Raw genomic sequence first — 15,641 nt, 5'->3', positions numbered from 1 at the left:
ATGTATGTCAGAGATCAATATTGGATAAACAAGGCAACATGTACCAAAGATTTACATATGGCCCTTGCAAGTGATCAAACTAGCTAGGTTTACTTGGATTTGGATTCCTTTTGTTCTTTTCCAGGGATTTCCATGCACACGTAAGAAACCTGTAAGAACTGTATGGGGATACTAAAAAAGCATGAATCCGAAGTAACTTTAAGTCATAATTTCACTCTGCTTTTTTCATTCAGTAAGGATAGATAGTAAATATTCTTTGCTTCTTAGTTTCTCAGATAGGTAAATCTGTTTTTCCACCCCTGGCAAACATCTACACAGAAGAAACATATTTCAGAAGATGCTGAATCCAAAGACATAGAGTGGAAAAGAAGTGAAGACCGAAGAACGAAACAAAACAAACAAACTGAAACCAAAAACCCAACACCACAACACAAAAGCCTTGTTTAAGACAGAAAGAGTGAAACATCATCCCAAAGAAAGAGAGACTGTAGTCCTGCAATCTGACTCTTTTCTGAGAAAGACAATGTTTATTTAAGTCATATTAACCATTTATTTGCTTCAATACGATGTCATTATCACAGTGTACCTTGGAGGACAAAGCTTCAGATTGCAAGCATGAGTCATCGGTGGTGGTCTTTTGGAACTGTCACACAGGGTTTCATTGACAGCTTGCTTTGTCTCTACATGCAGACACATTGCAATGGCTTCTTGTGTTCCTGGAAGGAAAACACTCATGAAGCACTGAACACAGAAGAGATTTCTGTAAAGCTTACTCTTGAATAACGATCACTGAAAAAGCTCCAAACACTGTTTTAGATGGCAGGCTTAAAAACGACCTCATGAGTCAAATAGAACACCGAGATAGTTTATATAATTGAAACTTCGAAATACATTTGTGAATTATATGTAGCACTTTGCTCCTGTGGTATTCAAAAGGCCTGATTTGGCATTCTAAATCTCTGAAAACAAACAGAAAACAGAGTACACTCTCTACACCATCAGATGGTGCATCTGCTTGGTTCTATAATGGTCTCAAGCCAACAAATGGTTTAATTGCCAAAGTCAGAGTACAAGTTACTCCTCACTTGCCTTGACTTTCACGAGCTAGAGATCTGCAAAATAAAAGGTAATTAAAAATACGCAAAAAGCTTGCAAAAGTAGTTGGGAGAATGTCTGACTGAGCATAACCACTCTGACAAGGGTCCTAAGAGGTGTGATGGTTTTGCTGAAGGCAGCAAATCTGACCCAGCCCAGAGCTTTTCTTCCTCATGATCATTCTTGGCACCTTCTGATCTGTAGCTCTTACTACTTGCATCTTATTACTTAAGCAGGAAAGACTACTCTTACTCGGATTTCTATGGGTTGAAAAAGAAATGTAAGATAAGCTTGATTTAGAACAAGTCTGCTTAGTGAATGCAGGTCTTGTGAATATTTTCTTTTTAATTTTATAATGATGCAATCATCCAATTTTATATATCATGCTATTTAGTATGACAGAGATAGACAAAAGTCTGTCTCAATTTCAAAGCTCACTCATACAGTACTCCTATATCTCTGTCAACTGTACATCAGGAATGGTTTATTGACACTGCTGATCATTACTTGTTCTGGTTTCAGTGAACTCACTGGTACATTTGACATAAAGTTTTGTGTTCATGACAATGGTCCATATTTTTCTGTCTTTTACAACACATTCATGAACACTCATTCTTTTCATAAACGAGCCATTCCTCTACCTATAAATAATTCTTAAGTAGTGGAGCATATAAGCCAGTCCAGGTCACAATATTTCTCTGGGATATTTGAGTCAGTTAAACTATTTCAGACACTTTAGCAGGTAAAGACCAGCAGCGATTTTTCATAACAACATATTGCAGTTTCTGTCAGGCTCCCTGGTAGACCTCTAGATCCCCTCTGGGTCTCATTTTCAGTTCAGAAAGATCTTGTTATACAAATGTTTTGACTGCATCTACAAAGTCATGAATTTTTACAGAACAGAAGACCTGACCTTAAATGTGATTGACAACCTATTCCCTTCTACTATATCAAAGTATCAATAATTACATAAACATAGAACACACACATTGAGTAAATCATATTTCACCCTCAGGGCTGAGAATAAGCCTTTAACCAATATCATAAGGCAATAACGCAGATGTGAAAATGCCCAAGGAAGATAAACCAATACACAAATGGTTTCTAGAACTCTACTATTTTGATTCCCTTGGTTGTCAGTCCATAACAAATGTTTTCTGTCCAACTGATCAGCATACATTCGTTTAACAAGAGCAGCATTCCTGTCTCCTTACTTAGACAAGAAATGCCCACGTGACAATCTCCAGGAGAGAAACAAAGATGTAGAAATTACGTTCCGGCAGAATGAGCCTATGAATGACATTACCAGACAAGCAGTGAAGCATACCACCAAGCATCCTTATAATCTCTATTTTAAATGAAAATCTACTCTATGATACACACCTTCAACTTTGCTGATCTCACCACATTCCTGCGGGAAACCATACTCAGAGCTGATGTTGCTCTGGACCAGGTTATGATAAGTAATATCATCTTAATATGTTACACAAAGGAGGGGAATGAAATGAAATTCCTTTCAAACCATCTAAGTCATCAGTAATCTCATGGGAACTTTATATCACCGTGTTATAAAAACTAAATTGGTCAGCCAAATGAACAAAAGCCATGTCATACCAGGTGACTGTAGCTTGCCACCTGGAGTTCATTAAAGCACTTCTGCCTTGCAGCATGACCTACCTAGATTTCATTGTGTTACCAGAAGAAAATGTTGATATGCTGTCTATCTTACATTTGACTTTACTACAGGCAGCAGTAGCGATTACTCCCCACAGAGGCCTTATTTCAAGGAAAATGGCACCCCATTTTGATGTGATAAACACAAAACAGGTATTGCAGAGCTGTTAAAACATACCACAAACCTCCCTTCCTGTTCCTTAGTTTGCAGTTTAAGGACTCTATTCAATAAATAACTACACTTAATTGATGAAATATTTGCTTGAACTTAACTGTCAAAATGTCTCAACAATTAATCTGACTTCTCACCCTCAACTATAATTTCATATTAGTTGGGAACTTCAGTCACGGATAAATTTCTTATTCTATGTAAATTGGAAAATGGAAAGATCTATTATTCAAACAAGCAAAGTTTTATATGTATGACTTTCTTGGCTTATAATATAAACATAGTAGATAATTTAACTAAAACATTATGTATGCAGCAGGGAGCATTAAGTATTTTTACAGTAATTTGATGCACTATTGTAGTAATTATCCTACTACTCAGTGAAATAGAATATGTTCTATTTTAACCCAGCATTCAAACCACATTCATTTACATTCTTTTATAAGCTTTTCTGTGCAGTGAAATATACAGTGTATGAAATTGTGTTAGAAGATCAGAACGCTAGGAAAAAAAAACAACTTTCTGCCTTCTTTTTATAGTAAAAATAAAATGGGAGTTTAAAGTTGCTGTGCATGTAAGAGGGTGAATGTCTTCAAGTATGTGCCTTGAAGAGGAAAGACATTTATTTCTGTTAGACAGTCTCATTTTGATGACTGCTTAGAGATATGAACTATCAACCCAAAAGAACTCAGAAGAAATTCCAAATCCTACATGTGCTTAAGCCTCTCTGCAAGTCTATTCACACTGGCAATGCTTTTGTATACTCCTTCTGTAAAAGAGTAAACAGGTTTTGTAGTCAATGAAACTAGTCAAAGGAGTAACCAGTTACCAAATTGCCCACAACTTTATGGCAAATGCTCTCAACTTTATTTGTGAGTCTCACAACAATCATTGTTTTTTTCCTAAAACTCTTACATTTGGCTTGCATCCATTGGTTTTCTAAGAATCTCAGGTTTCTTATAAAGCAAACTTCTCGCAATTATGGTCCAGACAAGAGCCTAAAAACACAGCTTGACTGCACCCTAAAGGTTCCAAAGCCACAAGCTACAGAGGAAAAAAATAAAAAGGAAATGCTGATGTATTTATTTCTAATCTCGTCATTTTTAAGCAAAAATAATGACTTTGGGGGGGGTCTTGAACCATAATTTTTGAAGCATTTGAAATATGAATAATAATAATAACACTAAATTACCAGAATTTACCTCTCATAAAGAGGCATTTTTATACCTCTATGTCTCTTGTAAAGGCATTTTCAGAACAGAGATCCAGGAAGTGTCTGATTATTTTTTAAGTGGAGAACATCTCTCTGAAATACTGCAATTAAATGATTGACAGCACTAAAAAAATATTGCAATTTACATGAAAAACTCTTATTCTCTTCAGGTATACTCTTCATTCTGATAACAACTATTGCTTCTTACTGACAATATTATGAAAGTTAAACTTGTGCTTATGTTGAGAGCTCCAGTATCAGGACCAAAGTAGTTCATACTGAAAAAATAGATATGGAGAAATGAGGGCAAATCCTCAGATCTCTGAGCAGTTTCTACTACAAAGATCACTCCCAGTTGTCTTTGCCACCAGAGCACACTGTTGGCTTATTTTCAGCTTGGGATTTCTTCAGGTACCGAAGATCATTAGCTTTCAGGATGATTACAGAGTTACCTACAGATGTTAAAGGTGATATCTGCCTCGTGACAAATTAACATGGGCAACTTTTATTTGTATTTATGGAAAGATTGATGAAAGAAGAAATAATTATGATAGCAGCCATAACAAAAAGTAGCAGTCCTCAAAGGTAGTAAGATTTATGGCATTCAATATGCTACATGACAAGTTGCATAGATTTGATGCAGAAAGTACACTAAATGACCAAAGTCTAATGTTGTCTATGTTCTAGAACCCGGTGAACTGGAAACTGGAAAGTAAAGATGATGTTCGATAATGAGCTGCAGATTTTTCTCTCTCTGTAATTCTAATGCCTCAAAAACAATGTTACCATCTGCATTTTTACATTTGCTTTGGAGAGGAGCCAGAGGAGAATTAAAAGTCTAGTCCGCATGAAGATCTAAAAAAGAAAAAAAAAAAGGTGCAAGAGACAAGCACTGAAACAGAGATTCAGCCCTTGCTCAAACAGTGGCTATAAGCCTTGCAGCTTACTTAGACCCTGCAGACTTTTCCCGCATTCAGAGAGGTGCAAGCACTAAGGAAGGGAGGGAAGTTCCAAGGACGTAGAAATCCATAGGAATTTATTTTATTTAAAAATTTTAAAATTTTATTTTAATAGTCACTGCTGCATACATACAAATTAGAGAAAAAGTACCTAATATAATTTACGTTATACCAGGATATTCCAAACTCAGATAACATTTCTTTCTTGTAACTAAAGAGTTCATCTAATTGAAACGAGATTTGAACATAAAACTTAGCAGAAAGGGATCTGATCCTTTGAACTACACAATGGAAAAGGAGTAGACACAGTGAGATCGTTAGTACACTGCAATAAGCTGGAAACAGAAGAGATGTCTGGTTTCCTTAAAACTACTTATCGGCAGGTAATTTTCAGTCTGTTTGAAAGTGTTTGCCAAGGCAGCAAGAGGAACAAAACTGATAGAAGGAAAAAATCACTATTACCTAACTAGCATAACAGCACAGGACTTCTGAAGCTGTTCATTGATAAAGCATCCTGACAACTTCCCACATTTCCCAGGAGCAGCACGTAAGAAAAATGTCTAGACATAGTACCAGTGATACCACTGAAGTCTTGAGAACACAAAAAGACATTTGCTTTCAAACTTCTATAATGACTCATTCTTATTTCACATCAAACAAACACTTAGAATATTATAAGCATCTACAGGAAAGTTCTGGGTCAGGCAACCTCATGAACTCATGAGAGGACCAGAAGTCGACAGCCAAATCCACACTCAGCTCCACTGGGAACAAAATAAAGCCAGATGTGATTCTGTTAACCAGTCATTCTGAAGTTCCTTTGTGCTGGCAAATGAATCTACTGTCTTCAGGAAATTCTCCTTAAATTGCCTTTAGTCTGCACTCCAAATGCAATTTGTTTTGCAAATGCTTTTGCATGGACAAACTCACATGTGAAGACACTAACAATGCAAACATGCACGTGTAATGACAGGCAAAGATCAGAAATGATTTCAGCTGAACTTCTACTGATCTCAAAAATAAAAAAATTGGGGGATTTCCACCACCTCTGAGAAAGACACTGGCTAAAAAGCAGTAAAACAAATTTAAGATGGCAGTGAAATGACTTTACATTACAAAAATCTGTCAAGAGCTGAAAAAACCCCACAAATGTAATAATAAGGAAAGCCCTGTTTCTGCTTTAGGGTATGATTCCTTATCTCTAAAAACAATTCCCTCAAAATGAGGAAATAGAGACAGTAGCAGTTGCAATCATGCCATGTTTTATACATACATACTTAAGATTATAACCTTGCTGTTCATCACGTCTACTGAAGGCAATGGAAGAAATGGATACATCATCTTTTGTGTCTGTACGTGCTGCTATTCCTATGAATCAATATCATCAGTGTTAAATGATGAAGAAAGCACTTGTCAGTCACTTACCATCCTGCTGATAGTGTTCATGGCATCCCTTCCATCTTCCATCTTCAAGTTTTGAACTGGTGAATAATACAAAGGCAGGCTGCTTTCTATGAGCTCTAGACTGGGCTCTCTGCTTCCAATTGTAGTTGCTCTTCCCTTTCCTACATCTTTTATTTCTGCTGTGGGTACAACTGTCCTCACTTCCCACTGATGTCATTGTTCCTGTCATATATAGGTGTGTTCATAATTCCACTGCCTCCACTTAACACTTCATAACTCACTTCTCTGTTCAGTTCCAAAGCACAATATGTAGTAGCAACACCAGCAACCTTGTCTAGTTACATGTACTTTGGATGACAGGGAGATTCGATTACATCCAAAAAGGAATGTGCTTAACTACTTGCAGACAGATGTATGGCATGAAGTTCCTATAGAGTTATATGCTGTACCAAGACCTAAACAAACTCCTCTTCAATCTGCAGGCCAGACAGATGGAAAGCAATACATAATATTATAATTTTATCTATATGATAATATATAGAAACTATAATTTTGTATCCCTAATGTACTGCAGAAAATGGCAGCATTCTGGAAGATAAACAATTAATACAGAAATTTTACCTCCAAAATGATTCTCTTTCAGTTCACAGGAAAAGAAAGTTCATTTTTCTTTGCCCATCACTGATGCATTAAACACACTGGTACCACCAAATGCCCAGTAGCCGACATTCTCACAGCAACAAGACTGAAGCAAGCTGTTCTTACCTAACCAAATAAAGCCTGATGCTTGAACGCATTAAGAACACTCTATTAATAACCTAGGACAAAAAATTAAAAGCTGAAGCTGCATGTTTTCCTACATATCAGTATTACTAATTCAGGTTAACGCTAACAGAAAACCCAGCAATTTCAAATACCAAATTCTTGTTAGTCAGGAAAGGCAAAAAAAAGGTTAATAAAAGTACCTCCAAGACATGTGGCTGAACAAGGAGTAAAACCAATGTACTCCCAGTCATAAATCACATTGCCATCTTCAGCACGTGAAAATTCTGGTGTGTAGGGAACAGGATCTCTGTCACAGGATGCCTCGTGACACACTTGTTCTGTGGGGGGCTTCACATCTTCACATTCCTCCTCAGGCAGTTCCACCTCAGTCTGAGTAAATGAGAGAAGAATTCGGCACTTCACATCCCGTACCTGTATGCCATTGCCACACGTGGCACTGCATGGAGACCATGGTTCAGGAATAAACCTGCAAATGATTACAGCACAAGAGAAATGTTTGCATTTAACTCTAGATTGTGTCCACATATGCACAGGTAAAACACAGCTAAAACATACATGCGGATATAACATAATACATAAAGCTATTTTGTGTTTCAATTGATTGCATAATGAAATACATTATTTAAGTCTTTCACTTTTATCCCATCCCAGACCATTTCTCAAAATTCAATAAAAAAGAAACGATGTTGGAAAACTGCTTCTTATCAGTATATGCAGAGGTAGAATCAAATAGGAGAAAGGAGAACAGATGTGTGGGTTACCTGCAAGGCTACTCTAACTCAGCCTACAGGGCAGTCACCCAAGGGATTCCTGGGACATACCCCAGGACAAATTGTCTTGACAAAGTTAAAAGGTAAAAGACTAGTGCTGAAGGAGAAGCTGAATACCTTCATACCTCTATCACAAAGGTAAAAATGCTGAAAGATATCATTTCAAAGTTTCCTTTAACAGCCACAACATTTTCAGTAGCTCTCACCTAGCCCTGACAGACTTCAGAGAAGGGCTCAATGTCCCCTACTCCCACCAAAAGCAAGGAGACAAGCGCTCACCACATCACAAGCCTTGCCATCTTTCAAGTACAAGATCAGATTGTTCCCTATTGGAAGAGTACTGACCAATCGATGAATGGTTTTGTCTTTCAGTGCTAAAAACTTAGCAAATGTCATGCGAGTGCAACACAAAGCCTTGCTGAATTCAATGGCAGCACTAGCAGGAGTCGAGTCCAGATGCTTTGGATAACAAATTTTAAGTGAACAACTGTGGGAAATGCTGAAAAGAAAGGCTTTCTTTTACTCCAGCACACCAAATCAGCTTCGTGCTGAAACACCACATCTCACCCAAGCCTTCCCAAAGACACCCATGCAAACTAACTAGGGTAGCCATGGAAGTGAAATACTTTAGCACGTGCCTAACTCCAGGCATATCAGGCAGTCTCCTCAAGTCAGTAGGACTACAACGCGCTCACAGTTCAACTAGTGCTTAAGGACTTCACTGGATCGAAGACATTGTGCATAGGCTTACAAAAATCATAGAACAGTAGAATCACAGAATGGCTTGGCTTGGATGGGACCTCAAGGACCACCAAGCTCCAACCTCCCTGCCACAGACATGGCCGCCAACCTCCATATGTAATACTAGACCAAGCTGCCCAGGGGCCCATCCAACCTGGCCTCAAACACCTCCAGGGACAGGGCATCAACAACCTCTCTGCGCAGCCTGTTCCAGCACCTCACCATACTCTTGGTAAAGAACTTCTCCCTGATAGCCAGCCTAAATCTTCCCTCCTTTTCCTGCCATTATCTACCCTCGTAAAGAGCTGACTCCCCTCCTGTTTGTAGGCTCCCTTTAGGTACTGGAAGACTGCAATGAGGTCAACTTGCAGCCTTCTCTTCTCCAGGCTGAAGAAGCCCAGCTCCCTCAGCCTGTCTTTGTAGGGGAGGTGCTCCAGCCCTCTGATCATCTTTGTGGCCCTCCTCTGAACCCCCTCAAACAGCTCCGTCTTTCTTGTATTAAGGGCCCCAGACCTGGATGCAGTACTCCAGATCAGGCCTCACGAGGGCAGAGTAGAAAGGGACAGTCACCTCCCTCTCCCTGCTGGCCACATCTCTTCTGATGGAGCCCAGGATACCATTTGCTTTCCAAGCTGCAAAAGCTCACTGCTGGCTCATGTTAATTTTTTCATCCACCAGGAGCCCCAGGTCCTTCTCTGCAGGGCTACTCTCAAGGATTGCTTCTCCCAGTCTGTATATATGCCTGGGATTCCTCCAGCCCAAGTGCAAAACCTTGCACTTTGCTGTGTTGAACCTCACAAGATTCACCCGGGCCCACCTTTCAAGTCTGCTGAGGTCCCTCAAAGGCATCCCTTCCTTCCATTGTGTCAACCACACCACTCAGCTTGGTGGCATCAGCAAAGTTGCTGAGGGTGTACTCAACCCCTGGGGAACACTGCTTGTTACCAGCCTCCACTTGGTCACAGAACCACTGTTCACCATCCTTTGTGGCCCTTCAACCAATTCCTTATCCAGTGGGTGGCCCACCCGTCAAATCCACACCTCTCCAATTCAGAGATAAGGATGTGGTGGGGACCATTTCAAAGGCCTTGCACAAGTCCATGTAAATGACATTGGTTGCTTTCCCTCTGTCTACCAATGTCGTCACTCCATCAGAGAAAGCCACCAGATTGGTTAGGCATGACATTCCCCTGGTGAAGCCGTGCTGGCTGTCTCAGATCATACGCTCATTCCTCATGTGATCTAACATGTCATCAAGGAGGATCTGAACCATCATCTTCCCAGGCACACAGGTGAGGCTCACCGGCCTGTAGTTCCCCAGGTCTTCCTTGCTCCCCTTCTTATAAAAGGGAGTGACGTGACCCTTTTTCCAGTCACCCGAGACCTCTCCAGACAGCCACGACTTTTCAAATATGATGGAGAGCGGCTCAGCAATCACCTCAGACAGCACCTTCACAACACTGGCATGCATGTCATCCAGCCCATAGACTTGTACGCATTCAGTCTCACAAGGCACCCTTGGACATGCTCTGCCCTTACAGTGAGGGGGGATTTACTCCCTCAGTTCCCAAATAGAGGTTTAGGGATGCAGGGTTCAGGGATATGAGAAACATTAGAATCTTGGCTGACAATGAAGAACAAGGAAAAGAACTCATTCAGTACATCAGCCTTCGCCACATCTGTGGAAGTCAGCTCTCCTTTTAGATTAACTAAAGGAGGAAATTCTAACTATTCTCTCAAAAAATGACCTGTTGTTCTGTTCTGAAAGAAGTTCAAGTCTATTTGTAGTTATGCAACCGTAATCCAAAAGTTATCCAATTTGAAAGATAAAACTGATAGACATTACAGTTCTTCGGTGTTCTAACCATGCCTACAAGTATAAAAGTAAATAACTTCTCATGGGAAAAAGTACGACAGCAACAGACCAGAAATTAGTGTTTTCTATAATGGTAGTTGAATGCATTAAGACGCTCCAGAAATAACATATGATGTGTTCTTGTGAAATTCTGTAGAGCTGAGAGACAATTTTGAGCACCAGCAACATTTCGTACAGCATCCAGAAGATGTAGAAAGAAACTCAGAAAATGTTATGCGTTTTTCCATTGGCTTATACCGAACCAATATCATAAGGGAGGTTTTCACGTGGAATATTAGTGGCTGGGAATTTACAGAGAAGTTCACTGCAATGTAGAAATCCCATGCTTCTGAAATCATCTGAACAGGTATAAATGTTGCAAGCACTAAAGCAGCAGTGCAGTGTGTGTCCAAAAAAAGAAGCCTCCGAACTTTCCCCCTCCGCGTAAACGCAGGACACCAGCCGCGGCAGACCACAGTGACAGAAGTATTTCTCCTCCACAAGCTGCTTTCGGCATATCCACTCCTTGCGGCTTCTCAAACACAGCTGCACCTATTCTCTTACTCATTATCAATGAAAGTATGACACGGAAGCACAGGACAGCTGTAATAAAAGGATGGACTGGGAGATGGGACTTCATCGTGCAGTTCAAATTTGGATGACAAGAGAATAACTAAAACTAAATGTGAAGGGATTCTACCAAGGAAATCCTAAGCCTCCTGTTCCACAGAGGTGGGCTACGACACATCACACTCAACCACGCCTCAATTACTAAAAAAAACTAACTAAAGAGAAACAAATCCAAAACAGAGAGAAATCTCATCATTTACTCGGCAAGAAGTGACAACCTATTGTTGCAGTTGCTTCTTCAACTGTAAACCCTCACACAAAACTCTTACTCGGGCTACAAAAGACAGGAGCAGTTAGGGCAGTTAGAGCTCCTGGGCGTGGGGGGAAAGATGCACGAGGTTGCCACTGGTGACGAGACTCTGAAGTCACACCAGGGTTCCGGCCACGGCAACAAGCCCACCAAAAGCAACAAACACCTCTTCCCGGTGCTCCTGCTCTTGCAAGGCTCCAAAAGTGACGAGAGTTGACCAAAAGCCAGCTTTGCTGCTGAGAGTGGCGGTCAGGCTACGAAGCACAAGCTAGAACAGCTGTCTCAGCACAGCCGTTTCAAGAAAGCCCGACGTTTGGCAATGTCTGGCCTGAGGACAGAAGACGAATCCGCCCAACCAAGTACAGACGCAGAGATCCTCCAGCCTGGGCCAGCCTTCCCGGTGGAAGAGACTGCTCATGACACTGACCGCACCACCCCGACTTGCGGCACAGCGCAGCACAACACAACCCAGTTGTGCTTCGGCACCGTGCAGCTGAGCCCTGAAACCAGCCAGGCTATGTATACCAAAGACGGATCCGACAACACAGACTCTGCCCTTGAGAAACTACCGCAAGCCAAGCCATCGGAACTGGTGGAACAAACCGCAAACGCGGCTGGGTACCTATGTGACCCATTTGAGTGTGTGACAACTGAGCCGTACACGGACTGGAGTCAGCGCAGCCAGGAGCAGTGGGCGATGCAGAGCGCAGTGATGCACTTTGTGGACTTGGAGCAACCAACAACTAGCAAGGACTTGGAGGTCTGCGGATTCAGCCGGGCAGGCTGGGAAAGCTTCAAAGGAAGCAGCAAAGACACGCCGTGCGCTGCTGCGCTGGAAGACGCCATCACAAAACAAAACAACAAGGACAGATGTAACTTTGCTAGTACAGAAAATACCCGGGGTCACTTCCTTGAAACCCCAGAGGGAAAAGCGCGCTCCAATCAGAAACGCCATTTCAAGAGAGAATCCATACAAGAAAAAGCAGAAGATCCGACCACAGAACGGATCAGCCAACGTCCATGGCCACCCCAGGACAGGAAGCGAAAACACTACGGTGAGAGAGCGCAAAACAGTGGCAGCCAAAGCGAGAACTCTGAGCATCAATTGCCAGGTGAATTTACGTCAAAGGCAAAGAAGAGGCTCAAAGCCCTCCCCGTATTCCCAGTTGAGAAACTGGGGTCCCCGAGTTTGGCTGCCAAAGGACAGAACATTAAAGAAAGCCCGAAGGCGGACGGGCTGAACACGGACAAAGAGGAGGGCTTCCAACCTGAATCTCTGCTGCAGAAACATGCCGAGTGCGAGAAACCATCAGGGAAACGTAAGTGCAAAACAAAACATTTGGTAGGGCAGGAGACGAGAAAGAGGTCTTTCCTGGCACTGGATGACCCCTTTGACACTGAAAATACCCAAGAGATGCTCGCAGTACCAAGGAAGGTGACAAAGCAAGCAGAGTCCACTTGGTGCCGTGACTCCTTGCCAGCCAAACCCTACCAGCGCAAGCCGTACAAGCAGCGGTGCCGGCCCCCATTGCTGCCAACCCGCCAGCCTGCCGTGCTGCGGGTGGCCAGGCCCCGCCAGCCCATGCCACCCGAGGCCTGCTCCATCAGCTTTGACGAGGACGCGGGCGAGACCCTGCTGCAGCGGGCAGCTCGCCTGGGCTATGAGAAAGTGGTTCTGTATTGCCTAGAAAACAAGGTCTGTGATGTTAACCACCATGACAACGCCGGTTACTGTGCCCTGCATGAGGCCTGCGCCAGAGGCTACCTGAGCATCGTGCGACTTCTCCTTAAGTACGGGGCTGATGTGAACTGCACCGCGCTGGGTGGAATCAGACCAATCCACGACGCAGTACAAAATGATCATGTAGAAACAGTCCGCCTGTTACTGTCTTATGGTGCTAACCCAATGCTCCCAACATACACTGGGAAAACAATTTTGAATATGGCCCGCAGCAAGCTGATGGAGACCTTCCTCACAAAGTATTTAATGGACTTGCAGGGTCGAAGTGCTGATGACCCTGAATTGTACTGGGATTTCTACGGCAGCTCTGTGTGTGATCCAAAACATGAATCTGGATTTGACGTCTTGGGAAATCCCCCGGGCCCAGATGAGGAAGATGAAGATGGCTTTAGTGATGTGTTTGAAATTGAATTTTCAGATGAGCCTCTCCTACCATGCTACAACATCCAAGTATGTCTCTCTCAGAAACCACGAAACTGGCTCTTGCTCTCGGACGTGGTAAAGAGACTAAATATGTCACCTCATGTCTTCCGCAGCAACTTCCCCAATGTGGAAGTCGTCACCATCACAGAGACAGAGTTTTACAGACAGGCTTCTCTCAGCCAATTGCTTTCTTGTACTACAGACCTTGAAGAATTCAACCCAGAAAGTAAAAAGCTGTTGGAAATGGTAGAGCTTACAAGAGAACTTCAGACTTTGCTGGGCTCCTCCCTTCATTACTTGCATCTACGTGAGGATCATCCCCTCGACACCCTTCCATGAACCAACAGCTGTTTGATGCTTTTAAACATTAATGTTCATGCCTTAATTGTTTTTTATAGTAATGTTCGTTCTCTATAGAGTTAAGTTACTTCTTTAGGTACAGGTGTTCACATGCAATTGTTTCTGTAAAGAAAAGACACTACTATGTAGGAAAATATCTTTCCTTTAGATAAGAAATCTGAGTTCCAGTTGGATGGACTTTTTTTTCCAGGCAGCCTTTACTAAATTGTTATGTGTTTCTTTAAATGCACGCGGGCTTTAGTATAAGTTTGTTATTACTTGGAATTTTTTTTGTCTTTTCATAGGACACATCCACACGTGGACTTTGTTTCACACAAAGCACAGGTGACACACAACACACGCTTGGTAGGTGATGCAAACAAAGTCACGTGGCTTGTTTCAGAGATAGGATTGGTAAGGCACTCCGTTATATTATTGTTGTTTTTCTCAATAAAATAAAACCATTTTAAAAAAAGATGCTTGGATTAGATGATCTCAGTGGTCTTTTCCTACCTGAATAATTCTATGACCAGCAAGAAGTGGCTGGATGTGGTCTCAGATGTGGGAGACCATGTTTCCAGAAAATGGGAAGGGGAGGTTCTTGGGATAAGATTGGGATCAAAAATGATGAAAATCTAGGACGCCAGGGGAAGGGGAGAGGAAAAAATCCAGGAAGCTGCAAAGCTGCGGAGCTGCGACAGGACGTGCACTGAGATCGCAGCTCTGCGCTCACACTGTGCGGCCACAGTGGAATTGATCGGTCACGTCTAGGTAGGCATGAAAAAACCGGCCTCTTTCCAAGGAGAAGGTAAGAGGGAACCCGTTACCAAGTTTCCAGCTCAGCTCTACTCTATTCTAAGCCTACTCTGGACTAGCATGCTGAACACCTGCCAGTCCTCCTTGCTTATTCTGCCAAACTGCTGCTGAAGGATTCTAAACGCAGACAGACTACACAAGCACATAGCTGCCACAGGTCATTTTGGAACCCTAGGGATGATTTTCTTTATAGCTGCATGATGAATCCTCTTGACAGGCAGCCCGCTATACTTCCATCCTGACATGCTGACATTCAGCAGCCACATCTGACCGCACCGCTCCATTTCACAACCACACCTGACTCTCTATCTCTGCTGCGAACCCGCTCCAATTTAGGGCCACCACTCTGGAGAGCGAAACAACCCCTTGCACTAGCCTGACCCTGGACTTGAGAGGCTAGAGCAGCAAAAAGCTTAAAGCACAGTCTCCAGAACTATGCAAACACCTGTTTGGCAACAGGTTTCTTCTGTGTGTCGCTGCACGTGTCAAAATTTTACTACTCGTGATCACACCTGGTGAGGCACCTGCACCAAAAGCCAGGAATTGGTAGATGGAGGAAGAAAAACACGAGGTTATGGGGCGTACTCAGCTGTCAGACAGGGCACTGAAAATCCACAGTCATTTCAATAAGCTCATCTACATTATTTTCAACTGCAGCTGCTACAAATGAGTGCTGAACTTGGCCAAGTACCACAGAGTGCTTTTCAAAACCGCACAAAATACTCAGAGAAAGTTACAGCTTAAATAGTCAATGTACTGGTCAAAGATAAGCACGA

At 42.2% G+C, this 15,641-nt stretch overlaps 1 protein-coding gene and 1 pseudogene across 17 annotated transcripts in view; one reads left to right on the top strand and one right to left on the bottom strand.

The window, feature by feature from the left end:
* ADAMTSL3 (ADAMTS like 3) overlaps positions 1-15,641 on the bottom strand; it is a 215,349-nt gene that overhangs the window by 34,380 nt on the left and 165,328 nt on the right. For all 17 annotated transcript variants that reach the window (XR_002441939.1, XM_021407714.1, XM_021407716.1 and 14 more), the window contains 2 exons: positions 7,480-7,766; positions 587-716 (listed from right to left, as the gene is read on the bottom strand). Coding sequence is in view for 16 of the 17 variants with exons in the window: in XM_021407714.1 (XP_021263389.1) it covers positions 587-716; positions 7,480-7,766 (417 nt within the window). In the remaining variant the exon portion in view is untranslated. The remainder of the gene's footprint in view (positions 1-586; positions 717-7,479; positions 7,767-15,641) is intronic.
* On the top strand, positions 11,100-14,505 carry LOC110403942 (annotated as a pseudogene).

The sequence above is a fragment of the Numida meleagris genome, chromosome 9 (assembly GCF_002078875.1).
Source record: "Numida meleagris isolate 19003 breed g44 Domestic line chromosome 9, NumMel1.0, whole genome shotgun sequence".
In the NCBI taxonomy this organism is placed as follows: domain Eukaryota; kingdom Metazoa; phylum Chordata; class Aves; order Galliformes; family Numididae; genus Numida; species Numida meleagris.
This window is presented reverse-complemented; position numbering and strand designations above follow the sequence as displayed.